Source organism: Stegostoma tigrinum, chromosome 10, assembly GCF_030684315.1.
Source record: "Stegostoma tigrinum isolate sSteTig4 chromosome 10, sSteTig4.hap1, whole genome shotgun sequence".
Taxonomy (NCBI): domain Eukaryota; kingdom Metazoa; phylum Chordata; class Chondrichthyes; order Orectolobiformes; family Stegostomatidae; genus Stegostoma; species Stegostoma tigrinum.
In genome coordinates this window covers 61,511,231-61,525,034 of record NC_081363.1, presented here as the reverse complement: position 1 = coordinate 61,525,034, position 13,804 = coordinate 61,511,231, and the positions used below count along the sequence as shown (strand labels likewise).

General features: G+C 39.1%; 1 protein-coding gene across 1 annotated transcript in view; it reads left to right on the top strand.

Moving 5' to 3' along the window:
• scfd1 (sec1 family domain containing 1) overlaps positions 1–13,804 on the top strand; it is a 169,418-nt gene that overhangs the window by 67,792 nt on the left and 87,822 nt on the right. Inside the window, exons 11-13 of the mRNA XM_048538268.2 lie at positions 7,158–7,297; positions 8,085–8,175; positions 13,088–13,161. Of these exons, the coding sequence (XP_048394225.1) occupies positions 7,158–7,297; positions 8,085–8,175; positions 13,088–13,161 (305 nt within the window). The remainder of the gene's footprint in view (positions 1–7,157; positions 7,298–8,084; positions 8,176–13,087; positions 13,162–13,804) is intronic.

Sequence of the window (13,804 nt, the reverse complement as noted above, 5' to 3'; positions counted from 1 at the left end):
TTGACTGATTTTTAAAAAGTGTTAGAAAAGATAAATAAATCCATTTGGAAAAAAATGTTAATCTCTTATATCAAAGGAAACAACTAGTAATAATTGTTTTGAATGGTAACTTTTAAGCTCAGTAATCTTTTGCAGTTTGAAATGTTAGGGAACACCCAGTCGCAAATATATATAGTGGTGCAAAAAGCATTAGCTGTTAATTTATTTTAAAAGAAATGAATTAGTCAATCATCACTAGGTGACTATTCTTGGACCTTTCTGACTGGTCAAAAACAAACTGTTTGCTTTTCCTCACATTCGGATTAGAAATTGGATATGACTTTTTGCGGGCTAAAATATAGCAGAAAACATCAAAACTGAATTGATGGTGTTTTTGAATTGAGTGATCAGAAATGTTTGAAGTTGATATGAAAGTAAATCTTGTTAAATTTGATGCTTAGTAAATTAATACAGTAGAACAAATTTCACATTGCAGTAGGTCACAATTGATGATGTTACTGTTAGGTTTTAATAGGTTGCATGTTGCCATAGCAACAAGTTATAAAGTAAATATTTCTATGAACTGTTGCCCACAGCCACTGTTATGTTGACCTGTTTCCTCTTTCTTAGCCAGTTAGTTTCCGCATAAATTTGGACTGTTTCCCATTCAGTTTTGTAAAAACAGCTTGTGTTGGATAGTTAAACAAAAATGTTTAAACATAGACAATATACTGACAATTTTTTTTACACTTTCATGACTTGTGGACAGTACAAACTCCGAATTCTTGTAAATTATGAATATAGCTTAGAAGTTCTAAAGGACGTTGGTTGGTAGGTGAATAAGTGACAGGTGGAATTTAAAGCAGATAATGTGAAATGATTCACTTTAGTAGGAAGAAATGAGAGGGACATTATAAAGTGGAATGCAAATAGCAAAGTGACTGGGTTATATATGTGCATAAATCAGCGAAGGTGCCTATGCAGATTGAAACAGTGATTACGAAATTACTATGCAGTATCCTAAGCTTTGTAAATAAGGACATAGAACGCAAAAGGACAGAAGCTGTAGTATACTGTATAAAATGGTTTGGCCTCAATTGAAGTATTGTGTAAGGTTCTGCATGATGCACTTTAGGGAGGCTGTGAGAGCATGAGAGTGTATCGAAATGATTCATGAGAATGGTTCCAGAGTTGAGGAACTTCAGTCAAAATAATTTGAAGAAGTTGTGACTACTGTCTTTGGAGAAGGGAGGATCAAGAGAAGATTTGACAGAAGCATTCAAAATCATGAGGGTCTGTGTAGAATAGATAGGATCAGACTTCACATTGGTGTAAGGATTGAAATTGACAGCACAAATTTAAGATCATGGGAAGGAAGTAGTGGCGACATAAGGAAAAGCTTTTGGGTAAAGTGTTTAGTATCTGGAATGCACTGCCTAACATTCAATTCAGTTATCCAAGAGAGATTTTAGTTATTTGAAAAGAAAGAATAAGTAGGTCTGTGTTGGAGTAGGGGGTTAATACTCGGTGATTTGCTTCTTTTTAAAGAAGGTTTAAACACGAGTCCAAATGGCCGACTCCTGTGCTGCAGCCGTGCTGTGTTTCTGTAAATTCTGAAACTCCCCACCTCTTGTGTAACTATTTGACAATATTGAAAAAAACAGGTTATTTGATTCAAAGTACCAAATGGAATTTTTCATATTCAACATGTCATCTTGATTTGTCTCAGGTTAAACATAACTTTGTAACAGATTCACTTCTTCCAGTTAGAGATTTTGCCTCCAAAATCCAGTGTGACCTGTATGATAGAACCATTGTATTGCTGTTCCCTAGACCTGAAGAATCAAAGTGAGTTGACTGCACACGTTAGTGTTCCAACTTTGTGCCTGTTTGAAGGTGAATCAATATTCAAATATGCCAAGAAAGAGGTGTTTTATTCCAAGGATATTACTAATCTGTGCTATTAGTGTAAATTAAGATTGGGGTCTTCAGATAAAATTTGTACTCAAATTACCATTCTGATGCAAATTTCTGTAATCACTTCAAGGTTATTGTATCATTATTATATTCCAACAGTAATCATGATATCCGTTTTGTTTACAGGAACTAATTTGGTTGTGTTTCAGTGTTGGCTGGCGGTTTTGCATAATGTACATTTAGAGATTACACCAAATATTTCACTCCAGCTACACCTTTTTGTTTACTGACAGGATACTTTGCTGTCAGTACATGTACATGTTTGGAAACACAATGCAAATGCACACCTGTTAGGATATCAGCAGATACAGCCTCTGTTTAAAATGTGAGACTCTACTGAATGTTGGATTTCAGAATAGTTAGGTTATCCTTGCATGTGAATCAAACATTAAATTGCAGGCCCAGCAAGCAATTAGGAGGGCAGATGGTGTGTCACCATTTATTGTGAGCAGGTGAGAATATAAGGAAATCTTGCTGCACTTACGGAAGGAAGAATGTAAGTGTGCCACAGCTATATGCCAGGCATTTTTCAGAGGTGCCTATGAGCTAAGACTTTGTATAAACTCACATGTAGCCCCTCTGAATATCAAGCGTTTCGATTGTCATGACAGTGAATCATATTCCTGCATTCTATGATATATCAATCTTTTAATTCCCACATTTTTTAAAAGAAGTCTGATACAGCTGAGCTGACCAAGGACATAAATTTGGTAGCTTTAGGAGAGGAATTCTGGAATATCACACTTGTACAGTGTCAGGAAAACCTCAAACTGAAAGACTAAAAAACAAGATAATGAGAGGCTGACTACCCAGTCTCTCTCAGTAGGAGGCCATCTCCTGAAGATATTTGTGTGGTTTACCGTTCCAGGGAGAGACAGACCAGGGTTGAAGTTGGTTTGACGTGTATTAGTGCTAATATCCTTGTGTGCTGTGAAGGTCGCAGCTTGAGAACAGCCATTGAATACGCCGTCATTGAAGGCTGTGTAAAGGCAAAAACACTGTCTCACTCTGAGTGCTGCCAACAAGTCAGTGTCATGAGCAATCAGGACAATAGAGCAAACTGTTAGCAAGTCAGCTAACATTGGAGCCAAAAAGGAAAGTTGGTGATCAGGAGCTTTTTGGGAATAGGATCTAGAATGCAGTGGGTGACATGAACTGTGAGGGAACTTGAGAGTTGTTAAGAGAGAAATGAGAGAAAAGTACAAGCTCAGAATTGGTGGGGTAAAGGCCATGGGGAGAGCAGAGACTTAAAAGCAATTCAGCCCAATGGACTAGTGAAATGGCAAAAGAAAAACAACAGAGGCACCTGATCAGTTGTTCCCCATCTCAATGACAAAGCTATCTGTACACTTCTTGCCCTTGTTGGAGGTGAAAGTGTCAAAGACTGAGAAAGAGTTTAAAAATATGTATTAGAATAGAGGAAAGAAGCTGAGGGATTATTTTTGCATTCCAGGATAACTGTTGAATAATGATCGTTATCATAGATGAGAACAGGACCCAACATTGTGGCACGGTCACACTATGGCTAGCATTGCTGCCTGACAGTACCAGGGATTCTGATTCAATTCCAGCCTTGGCCAACTGTCTGTGTGAAGTTTGCATGTTCTCCTCATATCAGTATGTATTTCCGTTGGATGCTCTGTTTTCCTCCTATAGTCCAAAGATGTGCAAATTGGGTAGATTGGCCATGGCAAATTGCCCATAGTGTCCAGGCTAGGTGGATTAGCCATGGTAAATGCAGGAGTTACAGTGACAGGAGGACTAGGGCTGGGTGAAATGCTTTTTGGACGTTCATTGCAGACTTTATAGGCCAGTTGGTGTCTCTCTGTATTGTAGAGATTCTATGATTGTTTTATGTGTTCTAGCCAGAACTGGCATTGAACGATTGAACCAGTTCTAGACCACATTTCTTCAAGTTTCTGTATCTAAGACTTAAGGTAGTGAGGATAAGGATTACTAAAAAGGAAAAGATCAGGGCAAGAGACCATTAAGTGTGGAGTTGAAGTTTACTGGGCACAGAAATGCTGCGCTGATTGTGGGTGAAAGGCTGAACGATTAGGGTTTTAAGAGTGAAATTTTAAATGTAAAGCATCAATGATCATCACTTTGGATTAAGAGAAAACAAACGTTTATTATGCAGCTGTTTGGTCCCACAAATGTAAGAGCTTATCAGACCCAGTGAGGGTGACCGGCAGAAATTATAAAGTGAGTACACTGTTTAATATCTAGTTACATCTCATTCAACAAAATATGACATTTCAAGGGCTATTGCAATTTTTTCATTATCTTAGAGTTTATCCTCAGTGGTGGAGAAAAACTTGCCAGTGCACCTTCCGCAAAATAATAACATCACTTACAACAACTTCTGGAATTCTGTGTTTTTGTATATATATATGCAAGTCCCTGAAATTGCTCAGTAGACTAATAGCAGCGACTGTCACACCATCATTGACAGCACAAAATCTGTGCACATAGAAAAGTAGCTGCGTAGCCAAAGCTCAAATGCATTCAGGTTAATGGAATGGAACTTGCTTCTATTGACCAAATGGGATGGGAAAGTCTTACTTTTATTCATTCTGGTTGCAGGAACGTAACATTAAAACTCCCCACAGTGAACCCAGCTGACAACCTCACTTTAAGAACCACTGAAAAATGGTTTGGAAAGTATTAAATTTGCGCTGGTGCTGCACAGAATACAATCCTATGTGTGGCTAATGCACACTTTTTACTTGGTAAATGTGGTATTATCCTGCAGCTACGCTGTAATTTTTTTCTTATAATTCATATCTCTTTGGAGCAGTAGCCGATTGTTGTTCGAAGCAAGTAGAATGATTTGTTTTGTGATTTTGATATAACTGCTACAAGATGCATAAAATTTAATCCTTTCTTTTGGTAGCATGAAATACAAAATCACATTTGGCCAATTGAAGCAATTTTTTTTTACCGAATGGAAACTGCGTTAAGCATGTCAGGATTGATACCAGTGCCACGTGTTAGTCAGAGTAGAAATGAAATTTTTGGCAGTTTAAGTGAGTGGCTTGAGAGATGGTGCAGGAGAGAGGGGGTTCAGATTTTTGGGACATTGGGACCAGTTCTGGGGGAGGTGGGACTATTACAAATCAGACGGTCTGTACCTGGGCAGGACTGGAACAAATGTCTTCGGGGGTGCTTTTGCTAACGCTGTTGGAGAGGGTTTAAGTTAATATGGCAGGGGGATGGGAACCAAATGAGGAGGTTAGTGGACAGTAAGGTCGCACTAACTAAAGCCTGTAAGGATAATGAAGTCAGTGTGACAAACGGGAAGAGTAGGCAAAGAACAGATGATGAATGCAAAGGGACAAGTGGTCTGAGATGCATTTGTTTTAATGTGAGAAGTGTAGTAATTAAGGCAGATGAACTTAGGGCTGTGATTAGTACCTGGGAGCATGATGTTATTACTATTACTGAGACTTAGTTCAGGGAAGGGCAAGATTGGCAACTAAATATCCTAGGATATAGATGCTTCAGGCAGGATAGCGAGGGAGGTAAAAGGGGTGGAGTCTTTGCATTACTTGTCAAAAAGGATATCACAGCTGTGCTGAAGGAGGGCAGTACGGAGGACTCGAGAATTGAGGCAATATGGACAGAGCTCAGAAATTGGAAGGGTGCGGTAACAATGTTGGGGCTGTACTGGCCCCCCAACAGCAAGCCTGAGATAGAGATACAAATATGTAGACAGATTATGGAAAGATGTAGGAGCAACAGGGTGGTGGTGATGGGAGATTTTAATTTTCCCAACATTGACTGGGATTCACTTAGTGTTAGGGGTTTAGACGGAGCAGAATTTGTAAGGAGCATCCAGGAGGGTTTTCTAGAGCAGTGTGTAAATAGTCCAACTCGGGAAGGTGTCGTACTGGACCTGGTGTTGGGGAATGAGCCCGGCCAGGTGGTTGAAGTTTCAGTAGGGGATTACTTTGAGAATAGTGATCACAATTCCATAAGTTTTAGAATACTGACAGACAAAGACAAGAGTGGTCCTAAAGGAAGAATGTGGATTGGGAGCAGCTGTTTGAGGGTAAATCCACATTTGATATGTGGGAGGCTTTTCAAGAGAGGTTGATTAGAGTGCTGTACAGACTTGTCCCTGTGAAAATGAGGGATAGAAAGGGCAATGGGAACCATGGATGACAGGTGAAATTGTGAGACTAGCAAAGAACAAAAAGGAAGCATACATAAGGCCTAGGTGACTGAAAATAGATAAAGCTTTGGAAGAATATCGGGAAAGTAGGACCAATCTGAAATGAGGAATTAAGAGGGCTAAAACGGGTCATGAAATATCTTCAGCAAATAGGGTTAAGGAAAATCCCAAAGCCTTTTATTCATAAATAAGGTGCAAGAGGGTGACTAGAGAAAGGGTTGGCTCACTCAAGGACGAAGGAGGCAAGTTATGTGTTGAGTCAGAGAAAATGAGTGAGATTCTTAATGAGTACTTTGCATCAGTATTCACTGAGGAAAGGGACATAATGGATGTTGAGGCTAGGGATAGATGTTTGATTACTCTAGGTCAAGTTGATAAAAGGAGGGGGGGGATGTGTTGGGTATTCTAAAAGGCGTTAGGGTGGACAAGTCCCCAGGTCCGATGGGATCTATCCCAGGTTATTGAGGGAAATGAGAGAGGAAATAGCTGGGGCCTTAACAGATATTATGCAGCATCCTTGAGCATGGGTGAAGTCCCAGAGGGCTGGAGAATTGCTAATGTTGTCCCCTTGTTTAAGAAGAGTAGCAAGGATAATCCAGGTAATTATAGACCGGTGAGCCTGACATTAGTGGTGGGGAAGCTGCTGGAGAAGATACTGAGGGATTGGATCTATTTACGTTTGGAAGAAAATGGGCTTATTAGTGATAGGCAGCATAGTTTTGTACAGGGAAGGTCATGTCCTACCAACTTGATAGAATTCTTTGAGGAAGTGACAAAGTTGATAGATGAGGGAAGGGCTGTGGATGTCATATACATGGACTTCAGTAAGGCATTTGATGAGGTTCCCCATGGTAGGCTGATGGAGAAAGTGAAGTCGCATGGGGTCCAGGGTGTACTAGCTAGATGGATAGAGAACCGGCTGGGCAGCAGGAAACAGAGAGTTGTAGTGGAAGGGAGTTTCTCAAAATGGAGAACTGTGATAGGCATCATCAGCATATTGTCTAACAAGTATATTGTTCTGCAGGATTTCCATTTGAATAGAGTAAACCTGGAAGAAAACCCTGGACAAGAAAATTCTCCTGCAGGGGCTAGACCAAAGAAAAGAAATAAAAAAACCTACGATTTGACAGCAGCCGATAATTTTTGGCAAAGGCACAAAGGCAGGTAATGCACTTCGAGATTTTATTACTTTTAATGTTTCCATAAGGAAATACTTACATAAATACTTACATGTTGCGTAACATGTAACAATATTTATATAGTACAATTACAAGATATGTACTTGCCAACTTTTTAGTAGATTTGTGACATTGCTCATAGTGAGTTGGAGGATTTTTTGATTTTACGCAGTCAGCTACTTTATCAAATACTGTGTGATAGAGGGGATCAATTAGCGCAGTTGGTTGGATGGTTGGTTTACAGCGCTGAGTAAAGCGAACAGTATGTGTTCCATTCCCACATCACCTGAAGTTACCAGCAAGGATTCTACTTCTCAGTCTGTCTCCTTATCTGGAGCATGGTGACCCTCAGGTTAAACCATCACCAGTTTGTCTCTCTAACATGAGAGCCCAATGGTTCTCTGGGACTATGGTGACTTTACCATTTACATTAGGGATTGAATGTCATGTCTCTGATCATTATTCTGAAAATGATTTCTATATTAGTATTTAGTTTTTACCTGTTGCAATTTTAAAAACTGACAGAATGCAATGAGGTAATATCCAAGTTCCGTTATATGTAATTTGTAGTAGTGGCCAGGGGAGTGGTGTCCAGTAGCACTAGGGTAAAATCTGTGCTTTGTCACTGGTTTGGTCCTGGGATTTTGTAACGTTGAGAATGTTCTTGGGGTTTGTCCTTGCTGTGGAGAGACATTTCGATAGTTTTATGGCAAGCTAAAATTCAGAGCTCACGCTATGGCTGTATTATGAATCCCTGACCTCTTGTTGTGTAGTCCTTTTCCGGAAGTAGCTGAATCTGTGCAACAAGAACTGGATTCCTACAGGACACAAGAAGATGAAGTCAAGCATTTAAAGAGTATCATGGTAAGCAGGCAGTTCTTTTATATACCCGTAAAGCATATGTGTGTGTGTATAAGTGAAAATATAGACTTGGGTATGGACACACAACCACAAAACTCTGATATGAACCAATCAAGAATGAAAATTACTCAAGTACGGAAAACCTGCATTAGCAGCCAGGAGAAATTCATTTCAGTTGTTGTCCAATTTGAATGCTAATCAGGAACTGAAATCTCTAGCCTATGCTTCACATTGAAGAGTGATGTGCCTCTTACCCCTTTACTCAAACCTTCTGCTTTTGAAAGTTTTAATCCTGTGTCATCCCTTATAGCTCTCTTTTAAAATCAAATCCACCAACCTCCCAAGCCACACTCTGAGTTTCTTCCAAAGATATCTCCCTTCCTTTCTTCCTAAAACTCTGAACCAAGTATGTCTTCTTTCTAAGTGGAAAGTGAAGAAGCAGGAAAGCTGATGTTTCGGGCCTGGATCCTTCTTCAGAAAGGTCCAGACCCGAAACGTCAGCTTTCCTGCTCTTCTGATGCTGCTTGGCCTCCTGTGGCCATCCAACTGTACACCTTGTTATCTCAGATTCTCCAGCATCGGCAGCTCCTACTATCTCCATAGGTTGCTGTCTTGGCAGGCTGCCAGCCCATTCCCATATGGATTCACACTCAATGTGACCTTGAATCTGGTTTCCAGAGACAAACATAGTGAAGAGCGATACAAGATATTTTGGTATTGGGTGGTCGTTGAGTGGTTTGTCACAGAGCTGTATGTAAAGTATTTCCCTGAGTTTCAATTTGCTGAGGAGGAGTTAATCAAGCAGGCTGATATGTCCTATATGGCATTAAGTTTCTTGACTGATGCTGGAACTGTACACATTCAGTATTCCATGATTGCACTCTTGTGTTGTACCTTATTGATGATGGACAGGTGTTGGGGAATCAAGAGGTTAGTTATTTGCTGCAGAATTTGTAACCTCAGACCTGTTCTTGTAAAAACAGTATCTAAATGACTAGTCCAGTTCAGTTTCTGATCAAAGCTGATCCTAGGATGTTGACAGTGGGTGATTCAGTGATAGAATTTCATTGAATGTCAAGGGGTAATGATTAGTGTCTCTCTTGTTAGAGATGGTCATTGTTTGTATTTATCAAGACTGTTTCTATTTTAGAGTATTTTTTAAAATTGTGGACTAAAATGAGAAAAGAATTGCTTTAAAACAGAAATTGCAAGGATTGCTGCCTTGTTTGAAAGCAAGTAAATTGATATTCATTGTGAAGCCAGTTTGTACTGCTGTGGAAATACAACAATGATTGCTGACAAGCTGGAACTGAAGGGTTGTGTACAAATGGAGCTTTGACTGGCCACAAGATTGGTTTGTGAACTAATGACCAGTTAACAGTGACAAATGTCTTCCACATGCCACCAATTCTAATATTGGTTCTCAGGAGGCTGAATAACCTGGGGCTATGACCAAGATACAGAGGGGAAAAATGTGAAAGAGGGAGTTTATAAGGGCAATAGATTTTAATTAGAGGTATATGCTTATGGTTCATAATTGTTTATCTGTATGTAGAGTAAAATTATTTGTAATAAATTGTCATTTCATTAAGTACAGAAACCTGGCCTGTGCCTTCTGTCAGCCTGGGTTCAAAAGATAGAAGTGGGGCATTTTATTGTTTCAACCAATGTTCCAATGTCAGTTGAGGTGAGATCAGAGTGACTTTCCTTGTCACCAAAGTAGCACTTGATGAGTGTAGCACGAAGGTCCCTGAGCAAAACTGTGATGAGTGTTATTTGGAGAAAATTCTGCCCTGGTAACGTCCTCGACTGACCAATGGGGAGAATAACCCCTGCAAGTCGTCTTCCAAGTCACATGCCATTCTGACTGAGGACCAATTTGCTGTTCTACCATTATCATTAGTTAAAAACCTTGGAACCTCTTTACAAACAGCTCTGTGTGTACACCTGCACCACTTATACAGAATACGTTGAAGAAGACAGCTCTCTTTCACCTTCTCCAAAGGTATTGGAGATGACAAATAAACTCTGCCCTTGCTAGGGCCCTCCAAATCTCATGGATAAATATGTCCTGCTCAAAATATCTAGACATTTCATGTCTTCATCTTTAACTTTTGCAAGAACTCTGGGAATAGCAGTCTTGATTTCCAGTGTCCTAGACCAGTGAGTTGTTACACTTGACCCTTGTGTAGCATGAGCGCTGCTCGGCACTTGTCAGCCCAGATGTGGATATTGGGCACGACTGTGAAGAGTCACAACTGGTACTGAACATTGAGCTACCATCAGCAAACATTCCCATTTCTGACCATGTGATGGGTGCATCATTCTTGACTAATTTCTCCAATATATTTTGTTTGGTGATATTAATTACTTCAGCTTCCTCATTTTTATTCAGCTGTTGATTATCCTGTATTTCTGTCACAAGATTTGAATCCTCTATTTTGAAGCTAAACACAAGGTATTTGTTCCTTAAATCTTGACTGACACTTCTATGGAGTCAATGAGAGCAAGGTTCCTACTGTTTTAAGAAATAAGTATAAGGGCTTTTGTACTTTATCCTTATAAGTTTAAGACAAAGTACATGCTGGTTGGGGAAAAGCAAATTTGAGTTATATTTTGCTTCTAAAAGTTGTATTTGAGCAGTGAGCACAAATTCACACATTTGCTACTGTGTCCCTCGCATTACCGTCTTCTTAAAATATGATCAAAAACATCTGTAACTAAGACCCATTACTTGTCAAAAGAAATTTGTATTGGAAACTCAGAAGGTAATGGCTGAAAGAATGGCAAATTTCACATTTAAAGACATTTTTCTGTAATGAATTAAAAACCACCATTTACCACTGTTTTCCAGATGGATAGGTGACTTACTTTAAACTACAATAACTGATAATCCCATTATACACCCATCACATGTCTCATTCTACAAGTATTGCTGTCATTTTCGCAATGGGATCACAGTTGTTCCCAGCATCCAATGGGTTACCATTAACTTACTTGTTGAGTGATAACTTCGAGTAACCATTTACAGGCACTTTAGTCAGTTTACTGTACAGGTGGTTCTGATATAACACAGTTGTTCTGTTCTTATGTGATCTCATGTTGTAAGAAAATCACGCAATAACTGCAGTGTTTAAAGTGACACAGACGAAATCACATTACAGCTTAAGAAAAAAACCAGAAAGTTCGTGTTCTACAAATAGCATTCTATAATTCTTCAATCGCACTAAAACAAATTCACTTTAAAGAAACACGCTTTATATAAGAACCAACTGTAAAAGAAGGGTCAAGGCCCGAAACGTCAGCTTTCCTGCTCCTCTGACGCTACTTGCCCTGCTGTATTCATCCAGCTCTATACCTTGTTATCTCTAATTTCTTAAGTCCAGTATCAGCAGAAAAATCTTTCCCAATAAGTCATCTTGCTGCAGCCATGCTGGGGGATACACCCTTTGAAAGTTGTAGGATTGTCCCTTCATCTCGAGACTGTCTCCCTCCAACAATTGACAAGTGGTAACCTTGCAAAGTCAAGCAGCCTCTTTTACCTAATGAACTAACGGAACTGCTGTTTACTTGCAATATTCACTGTTCTCTAGAGAGACATTTAACTGATCCTAAAAATGTCTTGCATGTGCCTTTTTTTTAAGTTAACCTATTTTTCTAATCAGTCTGTTCATAGATGTTATCACATACCTCTGGAGCAGGTGGGACTTGAACCCAGGCCCCTTGGTCCAGGGGTAGACACATTCTCACTGCACCACAAGTGAGCCATATTCCCCATTCTGTCATTCAAGCTCATCAGCCTTGTTTTTGTGTAGAAAGTCTAATTAGTGTTGTGGATCCTATTCCTTTTTAGTTTAGAATTAATTGGTCAGATTACAGCACAAATATTTACAACCCAATATTCAACACTTTATCCAGTGCTTTTCTGGCACTTTGGGAGTCTATTCATTGCAAACACAGAGACTGCTGCATTATCGCGAAGTGTAAATACCTTGTACTTTTATCGCAATTTTAAAAAAGTCTAAACTTTCCTTTGAAGCCCAATAATCAAATCACCCAGACTCACTGTAAGGCTGACCTGAGAACAGGACCCCTTCAGTTCAACTAAATTTTACAGAACCAAAACATAATGACTTTACGAAAGTTAATGTGTGCTCCCTCACTGAAACTTGGGAAAAGCACTGCTTGGACGTACTTAGACAGCTCTTGAATCCTGCCACTTGTTACCCCTATCTTTTGCTGCAACCACTCAAAAAGTAAAAGTGTGGTACAATTCCATCAAAAAACTAGAATGAATGAACTGAAAATGTCCAATCCCCTACTTTATAAGATTGTATCTAAATCTAAGAATTTAACAAACTCGACCAGCCATTACTGATCTACAAACTTAAATGCAGATGCATTGGATAGAATTTTTAATTTTATTCTGTAAATTAAGGAAACCTGCACCTTGCAATGTTTTGAAATTATCTGTATTCTGAAATGATCACAATTGTGCAAACTTTTATATGTTATAGATTACTTTTATTTTAATGATTGTTTATGCCAGATACGAAGTAGGATTGCTTGTTTTATTTGACCCATCATCACAATTCAGTACATGCCACCAACTTCAATAAAGCAATTATCCATTTAACCACGCAACTTAACAAAAAGGTTAATCATTGAAGGGTCTAGGCCCGAAACGTCAGCTTTTGTGCTCCTGAGATGCTGCTTGGCCTGCTGTGTTCATCCAGCTTCACACTTTATAATCTTGGATTCTCCAGCATCTGCAGTTCCCATTATCTCAGGTTAATCATTAATGACTGGTTAAGAAATTTCCTGAGCTTCAGGCTACTTTAGCCAAGCAATGTTGTTATCAAAATCCTGGTTCTGAAATATCGTGGTGACAGTGCCTGTGTTCCTTGTTTCACAGGGGCTGGAGGGAGAGGATGATGGTGCTATTAGCATGCTTTCTGATAATACCGCCAAACTCACATCAGCAGTCAGGTGAGTATCAGTGCAAAAAGTAAGTGCATTTTAATTTTTAGACCAGCCTTTTGAAACATGGTCTTTTTTTAATTAAAGCTGCTATTGGAGATTTTGGTGCCCAGATAGAAGGAAAATGTTCTAAGATTAAGAAAGATAGAATTTCACCAGATATATAAATTGACAGGAACATCTTTTTTGATCTGAATGTTGATGTATTAAAAAGCAGCAGGGAGGTATGACTTTGAACCAGTTTGTAGCACATTGACCTAATACTTTAGACTTATTGCATAACCAGGCTGAAATTCAGTCCTGTTGTTTCCCCTGTATTACAATCTCTGTAGTAAGATATTCAAATTTCTAGTTGGAAGCTGAAAGAATGACATTTCTCAATTTGGAGATGTTCGCAGAGATGAATGTAACACTCTTAACTAAATATTACTATTTTGTAGGTAACTTCTAAACTACAGAAAAGAACATTTTGCTTTGAAACTAATGTCAAATTGCCATCTTGACATTTATAAACCACAGATGCCCCAGTTTTTATTGAGTGTTCAATTATCCTGTTTCACCAAGTAGTAACTTGAGTGACTCTTTCTAGGCAATTTAAGCAATTTGCAAAAGCTTTCTAACATCTCCCACCAGCAGTGTAATCATTTGATGG